The sequence below is a fragment of the Lutjanus erythropterus genome, chromosome 14 (genome assembly GCF_056507025.1).
Source record: "Lutjanus erythropterus isolate fLutEry1 chromosome 14, fLutEry1.hap2, whole genome shotgun sequence".
Lineage (NCBI taxonomy): Eukaryota > Metazoa > Chordata > Actinopteri > Lutjaniformes > Lutjanidae > Lutjanus > Lutjanus erythropterus.
In genome coordinates, this window is record NC_139330.1 from 21396324 (window position 1) to 21410431 (window position 14108).

Below are 14108 nucleotides of genomic sequence, written 5' to 3' on the forward strand. Positions count from 1 at the left end.
GTTGCGTAGCAGTGTTGTTAAAAGTAAACTTTTTAGCTCAGATTTTATGTATATGGTTGTGCACTCTTAGCAATATATTGAATTGTAACTCCTCTATTGTGTTATGCATCATATCCCCAGATTCTTGCCAACACACAGTCCCAGTAGAGAGTGACAGATGAGACTGCATCATTAATTGCTGTATTAAGTTAATGGCAAACGCTTAGCCTTTGATATTTCACCCCTTGGTGCTGTGGTACACATGCTGTCCTGGGTCTGTGTGTGTGTGTGTTCATGTTTCAGGGCTGATCAGGGAGACATGCTGTTTAATTCAGAGAAACAGCATATTGCATCTGGTTCTACACACATATTACAACAAACACATTACATAAAACCTATTGTATGTATACACAATACATGCACAAGTGCACACATGCTGGTCTTTGTCCCTCTGCACCAAGTTAATTAACTGAATTCATAACTGTAGCAGCATGAGACACAAGCTCTAGGCACCCTGATTTTGGTTGCACACTTTCTTCTCTAATGTGTGTGTGTGTGTGTGTGTGTGTGTGTGTGTGTACAGGAGACTTGTGTGTGTGTGTGTGTGTGTGTGTGTGTGTGTGTGTGTGTGTGTGCGTGTGTGTGTGTGTGTGTGTGAATCGTGACAGTTAAACAGCACCGTGCACCCACACTGCTGTCTGTCTCTCTGTCTTTCTTTGCTTCAGTCTGTCTTTGTGATAAAATGGCCAAAAGCAGCACCTCAATCACACATTGTTCTCATGCTGTTTAAAGCCCACTGCTCACCAACATGTAACTACAGTCAGTACTGTCTCTGCTTACTTACAGCTTTCATCCATTTATCTAACACTAACACTGATGTAACAATAACAAAAACTCAATATTCATGTACAGCATTTTTTGTCTGTATAAAATCTGTTTTTTCTTTTTAACATAAAGTGCTTTCTTTTGTGAATAAAATAAAATAAAACAAGCTAGCTATGACATAAACGTGCAAAAAAGGGCACAAAGTGTCTGGCAACAAATGTTTGAATTATGTATATACAACTGCAAAACAAAAACAGTGCAGCAGCCAGTAGCCCTCCTTAAAAAAATCTAAAATAATAAAATAAGATAGTAAATCATGCAATATATCACAGAAGATGTATTCACAGTCTGGTACGCTATTGAGACATTTGTTTATAGCGATATCCAATATATTGTTACATCCCTAATCACTGCATCAGAGAGTGGGGTTTGGGTTTCTAGTGCAGTGCCTTCTGTCAGGCTTCGTTTGGATTTTTTGTCCTCCTCTCCCATCTCTTCTGCCTCAGCTGAGGCAAAGGCGATTGGTAGAAATGCCATCCTGTATCCACCGTGACATGTTGCACTGTGGCACCCTTGGAGGTGAACCAGCATATGGCTGTAGCAGATATGGACCAAACCCTGGTTTGCTGCTCGCTCAACGGAAACAAGCATGAAACACACATTGGAGCATTTATATAAAAATGTATAACAGCACAAAAGTGGCTGTAGGCAAAGTCCCAGGAAACCCCTGGAATTTAAGTAAACTGCCCTGGTTGTAAGCAAAGAAAGATTTGTTTTGCAGGCTGGTCTGGCAGCAAAACAATGGGCTACTTCAGAATTCAAAATAAAAGACATGATATGATCATGAGATAGAAGTTTTTAATAATTTTGTTGAGATAATTATTTTTTCTTCTGTAGAAAAACTTGAATGTTTGAATTATAAAAAACACCAAAATTTCAAAAAAAAAAATTGTTCATAGTGAGCTTTGAACATGTTTTGTCGTTATTTGGATTCTTGAATCTGAAATGGTTGCAATTGAAAATATTAAATTATTAAGCATTATTCATTTTAACTTTAAAGAATTTAATGTTTTTTAGTTTATTTCAAATCTTAAGAGTCTGTTTTTGATTCAAAACTCAAAAACTTTATAAACAGAGGTGTCATGCAAAAGTTTTCTAAACTTTTTTTACTGTGCAAAAAATATATTTTTTTCTTTCAACTTGAAGTGCATCCTTTTTCCTTTTTGAATAAAATAAAGTAAAAGTAGCCAGCCATGACCTAAACATGTGCAAAAAATTGGCATGAATTGTCTTTGGCAGTGAATCCTTGACTTATGTACGTACAATTGCAAAACAAAAACAGCGCAGCATTCTGTAGAGATACGTTTGTAATATCACAGTAACTGTCGTCACAGTCCAGTACAGCTTTGAGATATTTTTATCATCATATTTTGAATATTTTTACATCCCTACAGTCCAGTTATCCAGTTAACTTATCCAGTAATCCTGCTTTGGACTGGGAACAGATACGGGATGTAGGAGTGGAACCTTTTTCACTTATTCAAATTAATGAACCAAACTGATCTGAGCTGGGACTCTACATGAGATTCTTTGGTGAGAGAAAGGTTACAGAGTGTTCTGTACTCTCATGCACATCCTGCTCTGTTTGACTGTTTTTGCTCTGTTGACTTAAGAGAGGGAGGCAGCAGGTGTACGTGTCTGCTCCGTACTGGATAGTCTGGTCTGGTTTGCAGAGATACAGTTAGCAATTGTTTGCACGAGCACATGCAGCCAGTGTGGGTGTGGTCCCTCCATCCTGCATCAGGGTTGAGCTGATTAACTGACTGGATAGATGCAGGACTCCCAGGGAACATAATCACACTTCAGACCTCAAGTAGCTGAGAGCGTACTCTGATTTAATCTGCCTAAGATCGAATGCATCCTGTGCACCAGCAAATCTACATAAATATGTTTCTCCACTGATTCTAATGGAACAGGATGGGAAGCTGCTTAAGCTAGATGAGGTTTCCACTAAGTTGTTCCATGGTGGAAATATCAGAGATACATTCATCATGTGTCTGGATTTCTCCATCTATCTGTCTGGCCACCTGTCTGTCTGTCTCCCTGTCCACTTCTCCGTCTGTCTGTGTGTCTGGCAGTGACAGTGCTGACACAGACGAAGTGTTGATGTGACAGCTCTGCTCCTTGGAGACTGTGCACCCCGTGCATAAATCATCAGCCACCGTCATAAGGCATCGACTCAGCCTCATTCAGACTCCCTCCAACTGGTTTGTGTTTTGGGTTTGTTTACATTTTCGGCAGCAGATTGTCCTCAAGAAGTTTGAAACCACCAGGCTGAGTTTTTTGGCTTGCATAACATGTGGTTTACCGAAGATCGGGTTCATAGGTGATGATGTGTTATCTTGATCTCAGTGTATGAGTATTTCCCCTGCAGAGGGGTGGCAAAGGACCAAGCTGAGGATTATGAAGCATACATCCACATCTCAGATTATATAACCACCTTATCGTGATGTTTGAGGGAATTAAAGAGCTATTTATTCATTCGCTTTGCTGAGCGCATCTCATAGATTACAGCTACTCTCCATATGTCAGTTTATCTGCCTGGCCCTGTATTTCTGACCGTCTGTCCTGTCCACATGTTGCCTCAGAACCGTTTGGAAAAAAATTACAAGCAAACTACACACAAAGTATTATTTAGCATTTATGTATAGAAGGCTGCTATAAGATATATTTACTGGCTGCTTGACATGCAGAAATACATGTCTAATAGTCCAAATAGTCACAAAACTATAAAAAGAATAAAACCAAAACAACTGATACAAATTCAATTGAACATGAGACCTGGGTCTGCAGACACAAACAATACAAAATAAAATTAAATTAAATAAGGTAACCTGTAAATAGCACACAAAACAAACAAGATGATATGCATGATACAGGGGAAAAAAACATAGAAAGGTAATGTAACTATAAATATAAATTTCTATAATGATATAGGTATCGTAATTAATAATATGAATGAATGATGCCATAAAATCATCTAAGTCTGATCCAGAACCCTGCATATATATTTCCAAACATTCAAAAATGATGGAAAGTGATTTTCACAATCATATTTTCAGGTTTTAATTACGCATAACAAAATTACTATATCATAGACAAAGCATGCACTCCAACAGGAATCAGAATAAATACAGATTAAATAAGCAATCTTGCTTTTCCAGGCTTTTAATACAAAGTTAGCCAACTTTAACACATTAAAATTTGACAATCCTTTTAATATCATCTGTACCCCAGATTATTTCATGGAACAGTGACACTCTTAAATCATCGTAGTGCTGTATGTGCAATACAAAAGAGAACTGTACTGATATGATCACTATATGTGACTATTTCTCATAATTCTAAAATCAAAAGAAGTTATTCCAAGCAAACTATAATCATAAAACCAAACAAAATATGTTGTTAAATAGGGCTGGGAGATCTGGACAAAATCAAACATCATAGTATTTTCAACCAAATACCTCGAATCGATATTGTAATAATATTGAAGGGATAACTATTGGTACTTTCCCAAAATATTAACACACCGAGATTTTTGCTAAATAGTCATCAGTAATGTGGATACAATGATAAGTGAGTGAAGACAAACAATAGAACAGCTAGAAGAGTCTGGTAAGTTCAGAAAATTGCATCACTTTACTGTAATGCATGCTGTAAGACCAGGAGAAGACAACACTTATCCAAAATCTAATGTAATATCTATCAGATCATCCTGTTATCAGCATGATATAAATATATGGCCCAGACTATTCTTAAAGTCTTTGTTTCACACATGTAAAAAGGCTTTACTCAGCAGTAAAAGAGCAGTAAATAGCAGTAAAAGACAGATAATTTTATAGGCGATTTGGCCTCCACTTGTACATTCTAAATATGAAGTACTGTACAAGCATGTATAACATGCCTAACATGCAGAAATGTCTTCTTATTAATATTGTGGTATTAATTTACTTGTAAGTATATTGCCCAGCCATGGCTAGAATGCATCAGAGAAAACAGATATAAACTGCACTCAGACTCACATGCTTTTTTTCATGTAATATCTGCTCAAAACTGAGCATGTTTCGTCTACATGAAGGATTTATCCCCATGAACTGCACAGTAATCCCTCATTCTTAAATCCATGGCTATAAAAACACTACTAGGCAGATGTTTGTCCCTCGACAAAAGAAATACTACAACAGCTGATAATCATGAGGGATTATAAGTCTGTCTGTCTGTATCTGCAGTGGAGGTGGAGTTCTGTAATGAGTAATGTGGGAAATTCATATTTCAAAGCTTCCCTTCCCTGAGATGAACATCAGCTAATATTAGTAGTCTGAAAGAAGAATTATGTAAATGTTTGATCCAGTTTCATCAGAGTGATGTAGGCTGGACGTAGGATCAGCTGGCAGGGACGTATAAAGAAAAATGTATGGTGGGGGTAGTATTCAATGACACAGAAACAATTCCATTATCCATAAAAATGATGAGTTGCTCCTCAGGTTGTATTTTTGGCTTTCTCCCGAGATGAGCTGAGGTGAGTCATTTTGCCTCTGTGGACCTTCCATCTGAATGTCTGATGTTTTTATCGAGGAGTGGCTCGCTCCAAGGAAGTCACGCTGGATTTTACATTCAGCTTTCAAGTCTAATGGAATGCAAATGAGTGGATTTCGAGCTGTGCCCAGCTACTTCTGCTGTCTTGGCCGCCAGCATCAGCATTGTGGGCGTGCTTGTACTCTTCTCTTGTCTTTCTTTCTTCCTCTTGTCCTCCTCCACATGTTGCTGTTTAAACAGTTTAGGTTCAAGTCTTGTACTTGTTGTCTTTAACTCAACATTAAAAGACTGAATCAACAGTCCTTCATTATTTTGGTTGCAGCCAAACACTCAAGACTAGAAAAGGGAGACAGAAAGAGAGAGAAAACCTTGTCCTACACTGTTAAGAGATAATGAGATTGCAGTGTTCAATTGAGCCTGAAGTTGTTTTGTTCAATGTCCAAATTCCCTCATACGGATCCAACAACCACTGAGAAAATCTCTTATTTACCAAGAGCCAGTCGCTGCATTGTGCATTGACAGTCTGACCTCAATGCGACACCTAAATGTTTACAGATAGAGAGAGTTTAAATGGCAACTCTCACTTTCCCCTCAAAAAACTAGGGAATGACAACATATGAATGAGGGAAAATAGTTTCATAGGAAGAAAAAGTCATTATCTAGAGAGAATCTGCACAGACTGGTAGTTACTATGGCATCATGTTGATATTATATGTGCATTATATTATCAACTTACTGCTGAGTAGCTACAAAAGAAAGTATATCATATGATAAACTCAAAGGTTGCATGCTAGTGTATGGTATTTTAAGTAGTAGCCTACAGTATTTTTAGCTCATTTTAAGTTACTATGCAGCCTATAACTCCAGACAGAACGATGATAGGAGGTTTATAGGAATATTATACAAGGCTTAAAATGATGGAAATAAAACTGTGAAGTATTGTTTCAATTTTTTATGATTCAGTAGGCAGTTTCTATTTCAATACTTTTAATTAATTTTAATGAATTATGTATAATATGCAACATTTTATCTGTGGAGACCCTGCTCTCTGCCTTATTTTCTTCTTATTTTGCTGTGCAAATCCTACTGATTCTGCTTTTAACTGTTTTAGCTGTTAATTTGGCTACTTTAAGCTAACTATTTTTAGCTTTAACAAATTATTTGAACTGTTTTTCCATATTTTTAGATATCTGGTCTTCAAACTGTGCCATAGGCTCACCAAACGACCAGCCAAAATCTCAAGGCTCATGTGTTTTCATATCTGTGCAAAGTAGCCTCTATAAACAGTGTAACAGAGTTCAGGTCGGAAAAAAAATTAGGCCTCGGTCAATTCACTTATTTCATGTGTCACACTCTAATAATTCCCACCGTCCATCAAAGCAAAACTGGGGTTTGCTTTGATGGAGGGTTTTAAAACTGCCACCCCCTCTCAATCCCTTAGTAGGAGAGATTGCAGGGGCAATGGGGATATTTACTTGAATATATCTAGTCTGCCTGACTCATTGATCCTAGATCATAGAAACACACTACTGATTGTAGTATTCCTCTTCTATTTCTTTGATTTTTCAGTAGTGTCTGTGCTGCTAAAAATACACCACTGGTGCGAGCCACCTCTAACAAAATATTTTAAGAGTGACATGACTATAGATATAGGTTTTACTGCAGCGTCAGGGCCATCCCACCCATTCCCCATTAACAAATCACCTACTGTCCTTATCAAGTGTTTATCCATCAAATTCAACACTTCAAATTAGTGAACCTACTCAACAATCATACTTTGCAAAGCAACTGCCAATCCACAGGTTTAGGTTCATAAATTTATTGGTTTAAAAGGTCAGTTTCACTGTTAAAATTATACCATCTCTTATCACCTGATGCTTTACTGACAGTGTGACATCAGACGCCTTTTCGTTCATGGCTCCCTCCTGACTCGACTATCAGATCACAACATGAGTTTGACTCATACCCTGCCATAACACTAAAGCAACAAGACACTGAAACCTTCCGCAAGCATAGAAACGCCACGCTGTGACGAGGATCACAGTGTGGTGGCTGTCATGTTGTGTAAACTTTCTAAGCTCTGCCCTGGGCATGTGACAAACACACCAAAAGCTGCTGTGGCTCATTCATGATAAAGCACAGCGATCGTGTGAATGAAGTATATTTGTCTGACCTTAACCAATGGACGTTCTCTCTGTGACTGTTTACTCTCTTCTTATGAGATGACAATGAAGTTAATACAAGCAGGAAACAGTTTTTATGCATCGCACACAGCCTTGACAGTGACAGCTCAACAAGATCTAAGTTTATCATGTCTCACAGTGGCGAAAGAGAAACCTTTTTTTTTCAGCAAAGTCAATCAAATTGAAGGCCCAGTGCCAAAGTTTAAAAACTGAGATTAAGTGACAGTTGTGTCTGTGAGTTAGCCCATATGGGAGTCTCCATCTGTCAACTGTTAACTTTTTTTTTGTCCCATCCTGTCCTGATCCAGGCCCTGCTCAGAAGATGCCGGCCACCTCCACAGCCTTGGACTTCTTCCAGCTCTTTGTCCCTGACAATTGCATCCAAAACATGGTCGTCCAGACCAACATGTATGCCAAGAAGTTCCAGGAGCGCTTTGGCTCAGACGAAGGCTGGCGTCCTGTCACAGCCCAGGAGATAAAGGCCTTCCTGGGCTTCGTCACCTCCACTAGTGTGCACCGTTGTGAGTCGGTCCTCAGCATCTGGAGCTCGGGCTTCTTCAGCAACCGCAGCATCGCCTTGAAGATGAGCCAAGCACGCTTTGAGAAGATCCTCAAGTACTTCCACATCGTGGCTTTCCGGCCGTCACAGGGAAGCAACCAGGGCCTGTACAAGATCCAGCCCTTCCTGGATTCGCTGCAGCAGTCATTCAGCTGCACCTTCAGACCTTCACAGACACAGGTGGGTGCACTCTTATCCAGATCGGGGTCTCCTTAAAAGATCTTTTTGAAGACCTGGGTGCTACATTCAACATATGTGTATATACATATGCAGAATGTATATATAATCAATTGTTAGACTGACTTTGTGAAGAGTTTCATTATTTCACAGCAAGCTTGAACACCAACACATTACTGAAATTTTCAACTTGGAACTCAGAGTTTCTGACCATAATGAATTGAGTCCCCCTTAATGCATGAGAACTGCACACGGATAAAGAGGGACATGAGATAAAGGAGACAATCTGTCTGTCTCTTTTGTTAACAGAGACTCTGGTCTGCAGTGTAGCCCTGATCATGCTTCATGCTGCATGATCAGATAAAGTTTTTAGGCTATATCATGTTAACACCTCTGTCAGTGCTCATTTTGCACACGCTCTGTCCCTCTGACACTTTTTTTCCCCAGCTTATAACGTGAGCGTTGTTCACTCTCTCAGGAATGAATGATGCGCACGATCATTAGCAAACTTATTTGTTTAATTCACCATTGCACAAAAACATGAGCACCTTCAATGAACAACTCTCTTTTAACACATTCATGCACAACATTGGGTGTGGGCCCTCTTCCATGAAGGCCGCCATGTTTCTACAGTAGCCCAGACTCGACCAGCCAAACACTGGCACTGGCAAATTTCACAGCCACCATATGTTCTCCTACACACTTGGAAGGGGAGAGTTACAAGAGGTGCAATCTGTAATCGCTCTGCTAAATGCCACTAAAAACTACACACTGGTCCTTTAACACTCTCTCTCTCTCTCTCTCTCTCTCTCTCTCTCTCTCTCTCTCTCTCTCTCTCTCTCCCTCATTAACTGCAGACTATTCCAAAAAATGTGACAAACAACTTCTTGAGGTGATCTCTAGTTGGCAAACAGCAGACAAAATATCAGCGACAGTTTAGGTTTAAATATATGCTGAATTTGTTGAATCACTGTTTTCTCGGTTATCAGGTCAGCAGTGTAGCTGTTTCACTTTAAGGTACATTCATACACATGTACTTTTAATGCAGCTGCAAAGCTAGCTATTTGCTCATGAAATAGGGCGAACCAACTAAATAGCTCCCACAAGGAGTCTCAGTTTGAAAACCGTCTACACAGCAAGTATTTAGCACTCATTTTTAACAGACTCCCCCTCCAGAGGACTTACTTAAACTTGTATTCAGTTGCACTGTGTGCATTAGATCCACATTTATGCAACTGGGGCAGTGGAGCGCCAGCCTTGCTACTCTATTTTGGGTGGGAGTTTATTCAACTTCTACTTCACTTTCCTTTCTAGATGAGCAGCAGCACAGCAGATTTTAAAGGGACAGTTAACCTAAAAAGGAAAATCCAGTCATTATCTACTTGCCGTCATGACAATTGAAGTTGAGTTTCACAGGAAAACAGCAATACAGTATTTCCAAAACAATGTAAGTGCATGGTGACCAATTTTCAATTGTAAAAAAAGAATAAAAATACAAAATGCCTCCATACTACTTGCCTAGTGTAATCCAAGTCTTTACACCATGCTTTTATTCTGAATCTTCACTGTGGATCTTTATCTTGGAGCCACGTTCACGTGTACATGCATACTATCTAACCTAGGTGTGACGGTGTGCAAACAGTTTTGGGACTCTAGGAGACTTCGATTATGCCAGACGAGCAGTATGGAGGGTTTTTTTTTTTTCACTTGTCTTTTACGTTTGAAAACTTGTCTCCATTCACTTCAATTGTTTGGGAGATTCTGCAACACTGTTTTCCTTTGAAACTCCAGCAGTGTTTTGCAGACAAACAAAATAAACTCGACCTTCAATCAGCATGAAGGTGAGTAGATAATTTCATTTTTGGATGAACTATTCCTTTAAAGAACCAGTGGGGGAAAAAACACTAATTGAAGTAGCAACTGTTAAATCAAATTAGCACTTACATGTCATTGTTACTCTCTTGTCCAGCTTGATTACTGTATTGTCTGTATGTGTTGGCGAAAAGGAAAACAGTCCAACGAAATTTGCTCCTCTTGAGCAAAGAGAGACAGCAGCAATCACTCCAACATTGTTTCCTGGAAAATCTAGCAGAGAAATGTTTTACTGAGTGTTTTCACAGAAGGAAAATAAATCACACTCCAGCATGTCATTTGCTCCTGATTGTCTATTATCTCTAAATAAAATTTGTACTGTGTGTGCTGACTCATGAAAATTGTTGCCATAAGAGGTACACAAAAATAATATTTCACTTTGAACTGTTTGGTTTGTTATTGGGCAACATAAAGTTGCTTCCACTTCCTTTAAAGGCATACTATGCTAGATTTTCCTAACGACAATGTACAGACCGTAGACCATATACAAAACAGTGGACAGAGCTTTCAGGTTTGAAAATTGAGCACCTTAAACCTGAGTTCTTTTTTATGATTAGCAGGGGTCGATTTGATTGGCTGCAAAAAGAAGTCTGAGAGTCTGCTCTGGTTGCAAAAACCAAGATAATAACCCTGATAATGCTAAACCAAGGTTTCACAGTGGTTGTCCACAAACCAATGGGTGATGTCATGGTTGGTTCACACTTGACTAATATAAAAAAAATCATCTCTCTCAGTTGACCCAGAACAACTGTGTGGTGGTGTCTGTATTTGCAGAGACCCTGCCCTCTTCTGTATTTTATTTTCTTATGATTTTGCTGTTGCTTCTGGGCGCCAGCGTTGGTATTTGATGACCTGGGAATGAGACTCAACAATCAACTATCTTTCTGGAGCAACTGATAAATCCTGCATGATCTCCTACCTTTTCTCAATCTGCTATAAAAATCATTGATTCAGAACGTGGTTAGGAGGAGGGCACCAGGGGTGGCTAATCATATTCCAGTGGGATCTGGTGCCACCCCTGCAGACACTCTTAAAAATTAATGAATTTCTGGGAAGTAGCTGATTGAATTGCTTTGGGTCTTTCTGCAGTATAAGTGCTAGGCTATAACATCATCTTCACAATGAAAGATGATGTCAGTGTTGTGATGCATTTGGGATTACAGCATCTTAACAGCAACCCCCACCTCATATCACATCCACATCTCATTCAGCTGTGTAATTTCACTGTCAAAATAGTTTACATTTAAATGTTGATGAGTTAGTTTCATTACGGAGAAATAAAAGGTTTGAACTACAGTTTCACATTAGTGCTTGGATCTAAAAATGACTAAATTCTAGCAATGAGGGCAAAGCGGCTTTCAGACAGTGTGTGTGTGTGTCATTAGCAGTGATGGGGTGCATGTGTATCTAGGCCAGTTTGTTTTATCTGTTAGTTATCGGTGCCAGGGGCAGAGAGGGAGCCCAGATAGTGAGAGTGGCACAGACTGAAACTGTTGCTCCACAGACAATGGAAAAGTCATCTACCCATTTAATGACTGACGCAGAGGGAAGGAAAGAAGTTGATGTACTGGTTTGAGTTGAGGCTGCAACTAATGATCGTTCTCATTGTCACTAAATCTTCACGACTAGAAGAGGTCACCAGGCAAAAGATGGTGAAGCACCTGCTGCAATGCCACCACAATTCCCAGATGCAGCCAGCAGAGATTTGTAAAGTTCTGCCAACAATAACATGCTTTGTTGGAGCTGAAACAAGATTTCAAACCGGAGCAGTTGTTAAGCACTTGCAGCCCCCTAGCAGCCTTTAAGGAAAGTGAGAAGCCAGTGATTAGCTCTAGACAAGATGTAGGTTCACTGATCACACACGCACACACACACATACACACTCACTCACACACGCACACACAGATGCAATCGCATGATCACCTGGTGGGGATGATAAAGGTACTTTAGCCTTTATAGAGCATTTTGCCAAAGAACTCAAAATAAATGCTTTGACATAATCAGTAAAATCAGATTATTCTAGCTGATATCGATCAGCTAATATGTGATTAAAGTACTGACACCAATAGAGACTGATACAGCTCTGATAGGCAATATCGGCCAATAATTTATTGGTCCTGATACAACACTGTACAACACTACTTTTAAAGGATTTTAATATTTAAAATAATACTTTTTTGTGTAAAAAACATATCAGACGCACATTATTGTTTGAAGCAGCCTAAAGTACTTTTATATATGTCGTAACACATGTATGGGAAGGATTTTTTAGTTTGATATTATGGAAGAAAACAAGAATTTGGGACGTGTTAGCTTTAGAAATGAGTGTTTTGATTCCTTTATGCTGCTCAGCTTATCAATTAATCAACAAATCATTTGAGCTCTATTTTTAATTGGGAAGAAACGAAACAAGGACGGGAACTGGGGAGTCAAATTTCTTGTTCCAACACAAGGTATATTTTTCTACATGTGAGTCTGTGTGACCTGGATTTATCTGCCTCTGAGCATTATTCAACATGATATGTGTGTGTGTGTTTGTGAATATGAACGCTAACGTGTGAATAACATCAGTGCTGAATATTAGCATGTTATGTCAGCTCCCACTGGCAGCAATTCTGACACATTTTCTGTGTCAGTCTGGCAGTTTTGCCGTCGCTACGATGATCTGTTGACACTGCTTTGTATTGATTTGCAAGTGTAAAATCTTTCGGAGCATTTGTTGCAGTCATCTCAGAACATCCACTGTAAGACAGTAAGAGAGTGGATAGATGGATTTTCTCCCTCGCTTTGTCCAATACAGGATAAGTGCACCTATGCAAATGATTTACTTGAAGCAGTCAAATTTAACCACCCTGTTTTCAGCTGTCAGGAGAAGGTTTAGAGAAATATGTGGTGCTGCAGTAGCCACGGCTGTGCTCACATGTCAGCTACAGGATGAGATATTTCTTAAAAGGCCATTGTGGTTTTGGTGATGTCATCCATCCACAGGCTAGATAGCCTCATTAATTTTCCACTTGTGATCCATAATTCCGCATTTGACTTGGAAATGACTTGTTGCTCTCAGTGCTGGAGCAAGAGAGAGCTGCTGGTCACTGTTCACTTTGGCTTTAGTCAAATCATGATGGAGCGGGCGGAGGAGGCGGGCAAGACACCGGAGAAAGAGAGAGCTGAGAGGAATTTGAAATGCAAATATTTGTGTTTGCGGTTGAAAGCATCTCTGGGAAATATTTTGCCAGGTTTTAGGTGTATTATTTAATCATCCAAGAAAGGGTTAGGAAATATTTGTGCTCTGCTAAAGCCTCTGTTTGTTTGTGTTTGGATTTGCAAATGTGCGCCAGTTTTTAATACTTTAATCCTCATTGGGAAATTCATCCTCAGTATCTGATCTGACACATCTTAACTACAGACACACAGATATATCAATATTATTGGCCTGGCTTTGGCCAAGCACAACTATATTCCTGTGTATCAGTATCAGTGTATGTTGTTTGATATTTTATTTATTTTATATTTTACGGATCAGTAGAGCTGCAATGATTCGTCTATTAATCGATTAGTTGTCAAATATCAATCACCAACTATCTTGATAATCACAGCTGAATAAAAACTCTATGAATAAACTGAATATCTTTTGGTTGTGGACAAAACAAGGGACTTGGGGACTTGTGCTCCTGCAGCTGTCGATGTATTTCCACGGTGCTGACAAGCTTTTCTTGCACCTATCAATAGCTAATACTTTTTGAAGCTTTTTACAAGCAACAAAGTCACTGACAGTATTAGTCTCAGTCTTTAAATGCAACAGAAACAAACTACAATGCTGCATGATATTGAGAAGACATACAGTTTTAGTACTCCTCCTTGGTTCAGGTGCACAGCTTAACAATGTTGTTAGTCCCATTTGTGGTGCTGTATTATAT

General features: G+C 39.1%; 1 protein-coding gene across 1 annotated transcript in view; it reads left to right on the forward strand.

Moving 5' to 3' along the window:
* Nucleotides 1-14108, forward strand: part of pgbd5 (piggyBac transposable element derived 5) — a 29198-nt gene that overhangs the window by 2085 nt on the left and 13005 nt on the right. Inside the window, exon 2 of the mRNA XM_084736620.1 lies at nt 7892-8322. Within this exon, the coding sequence (XP_084592746.1) occupies nt 7892-8322 (431 nt within the window). The remainder of the gene's footprint in view (nt 1-7891; nt 8323-14108) is intronic.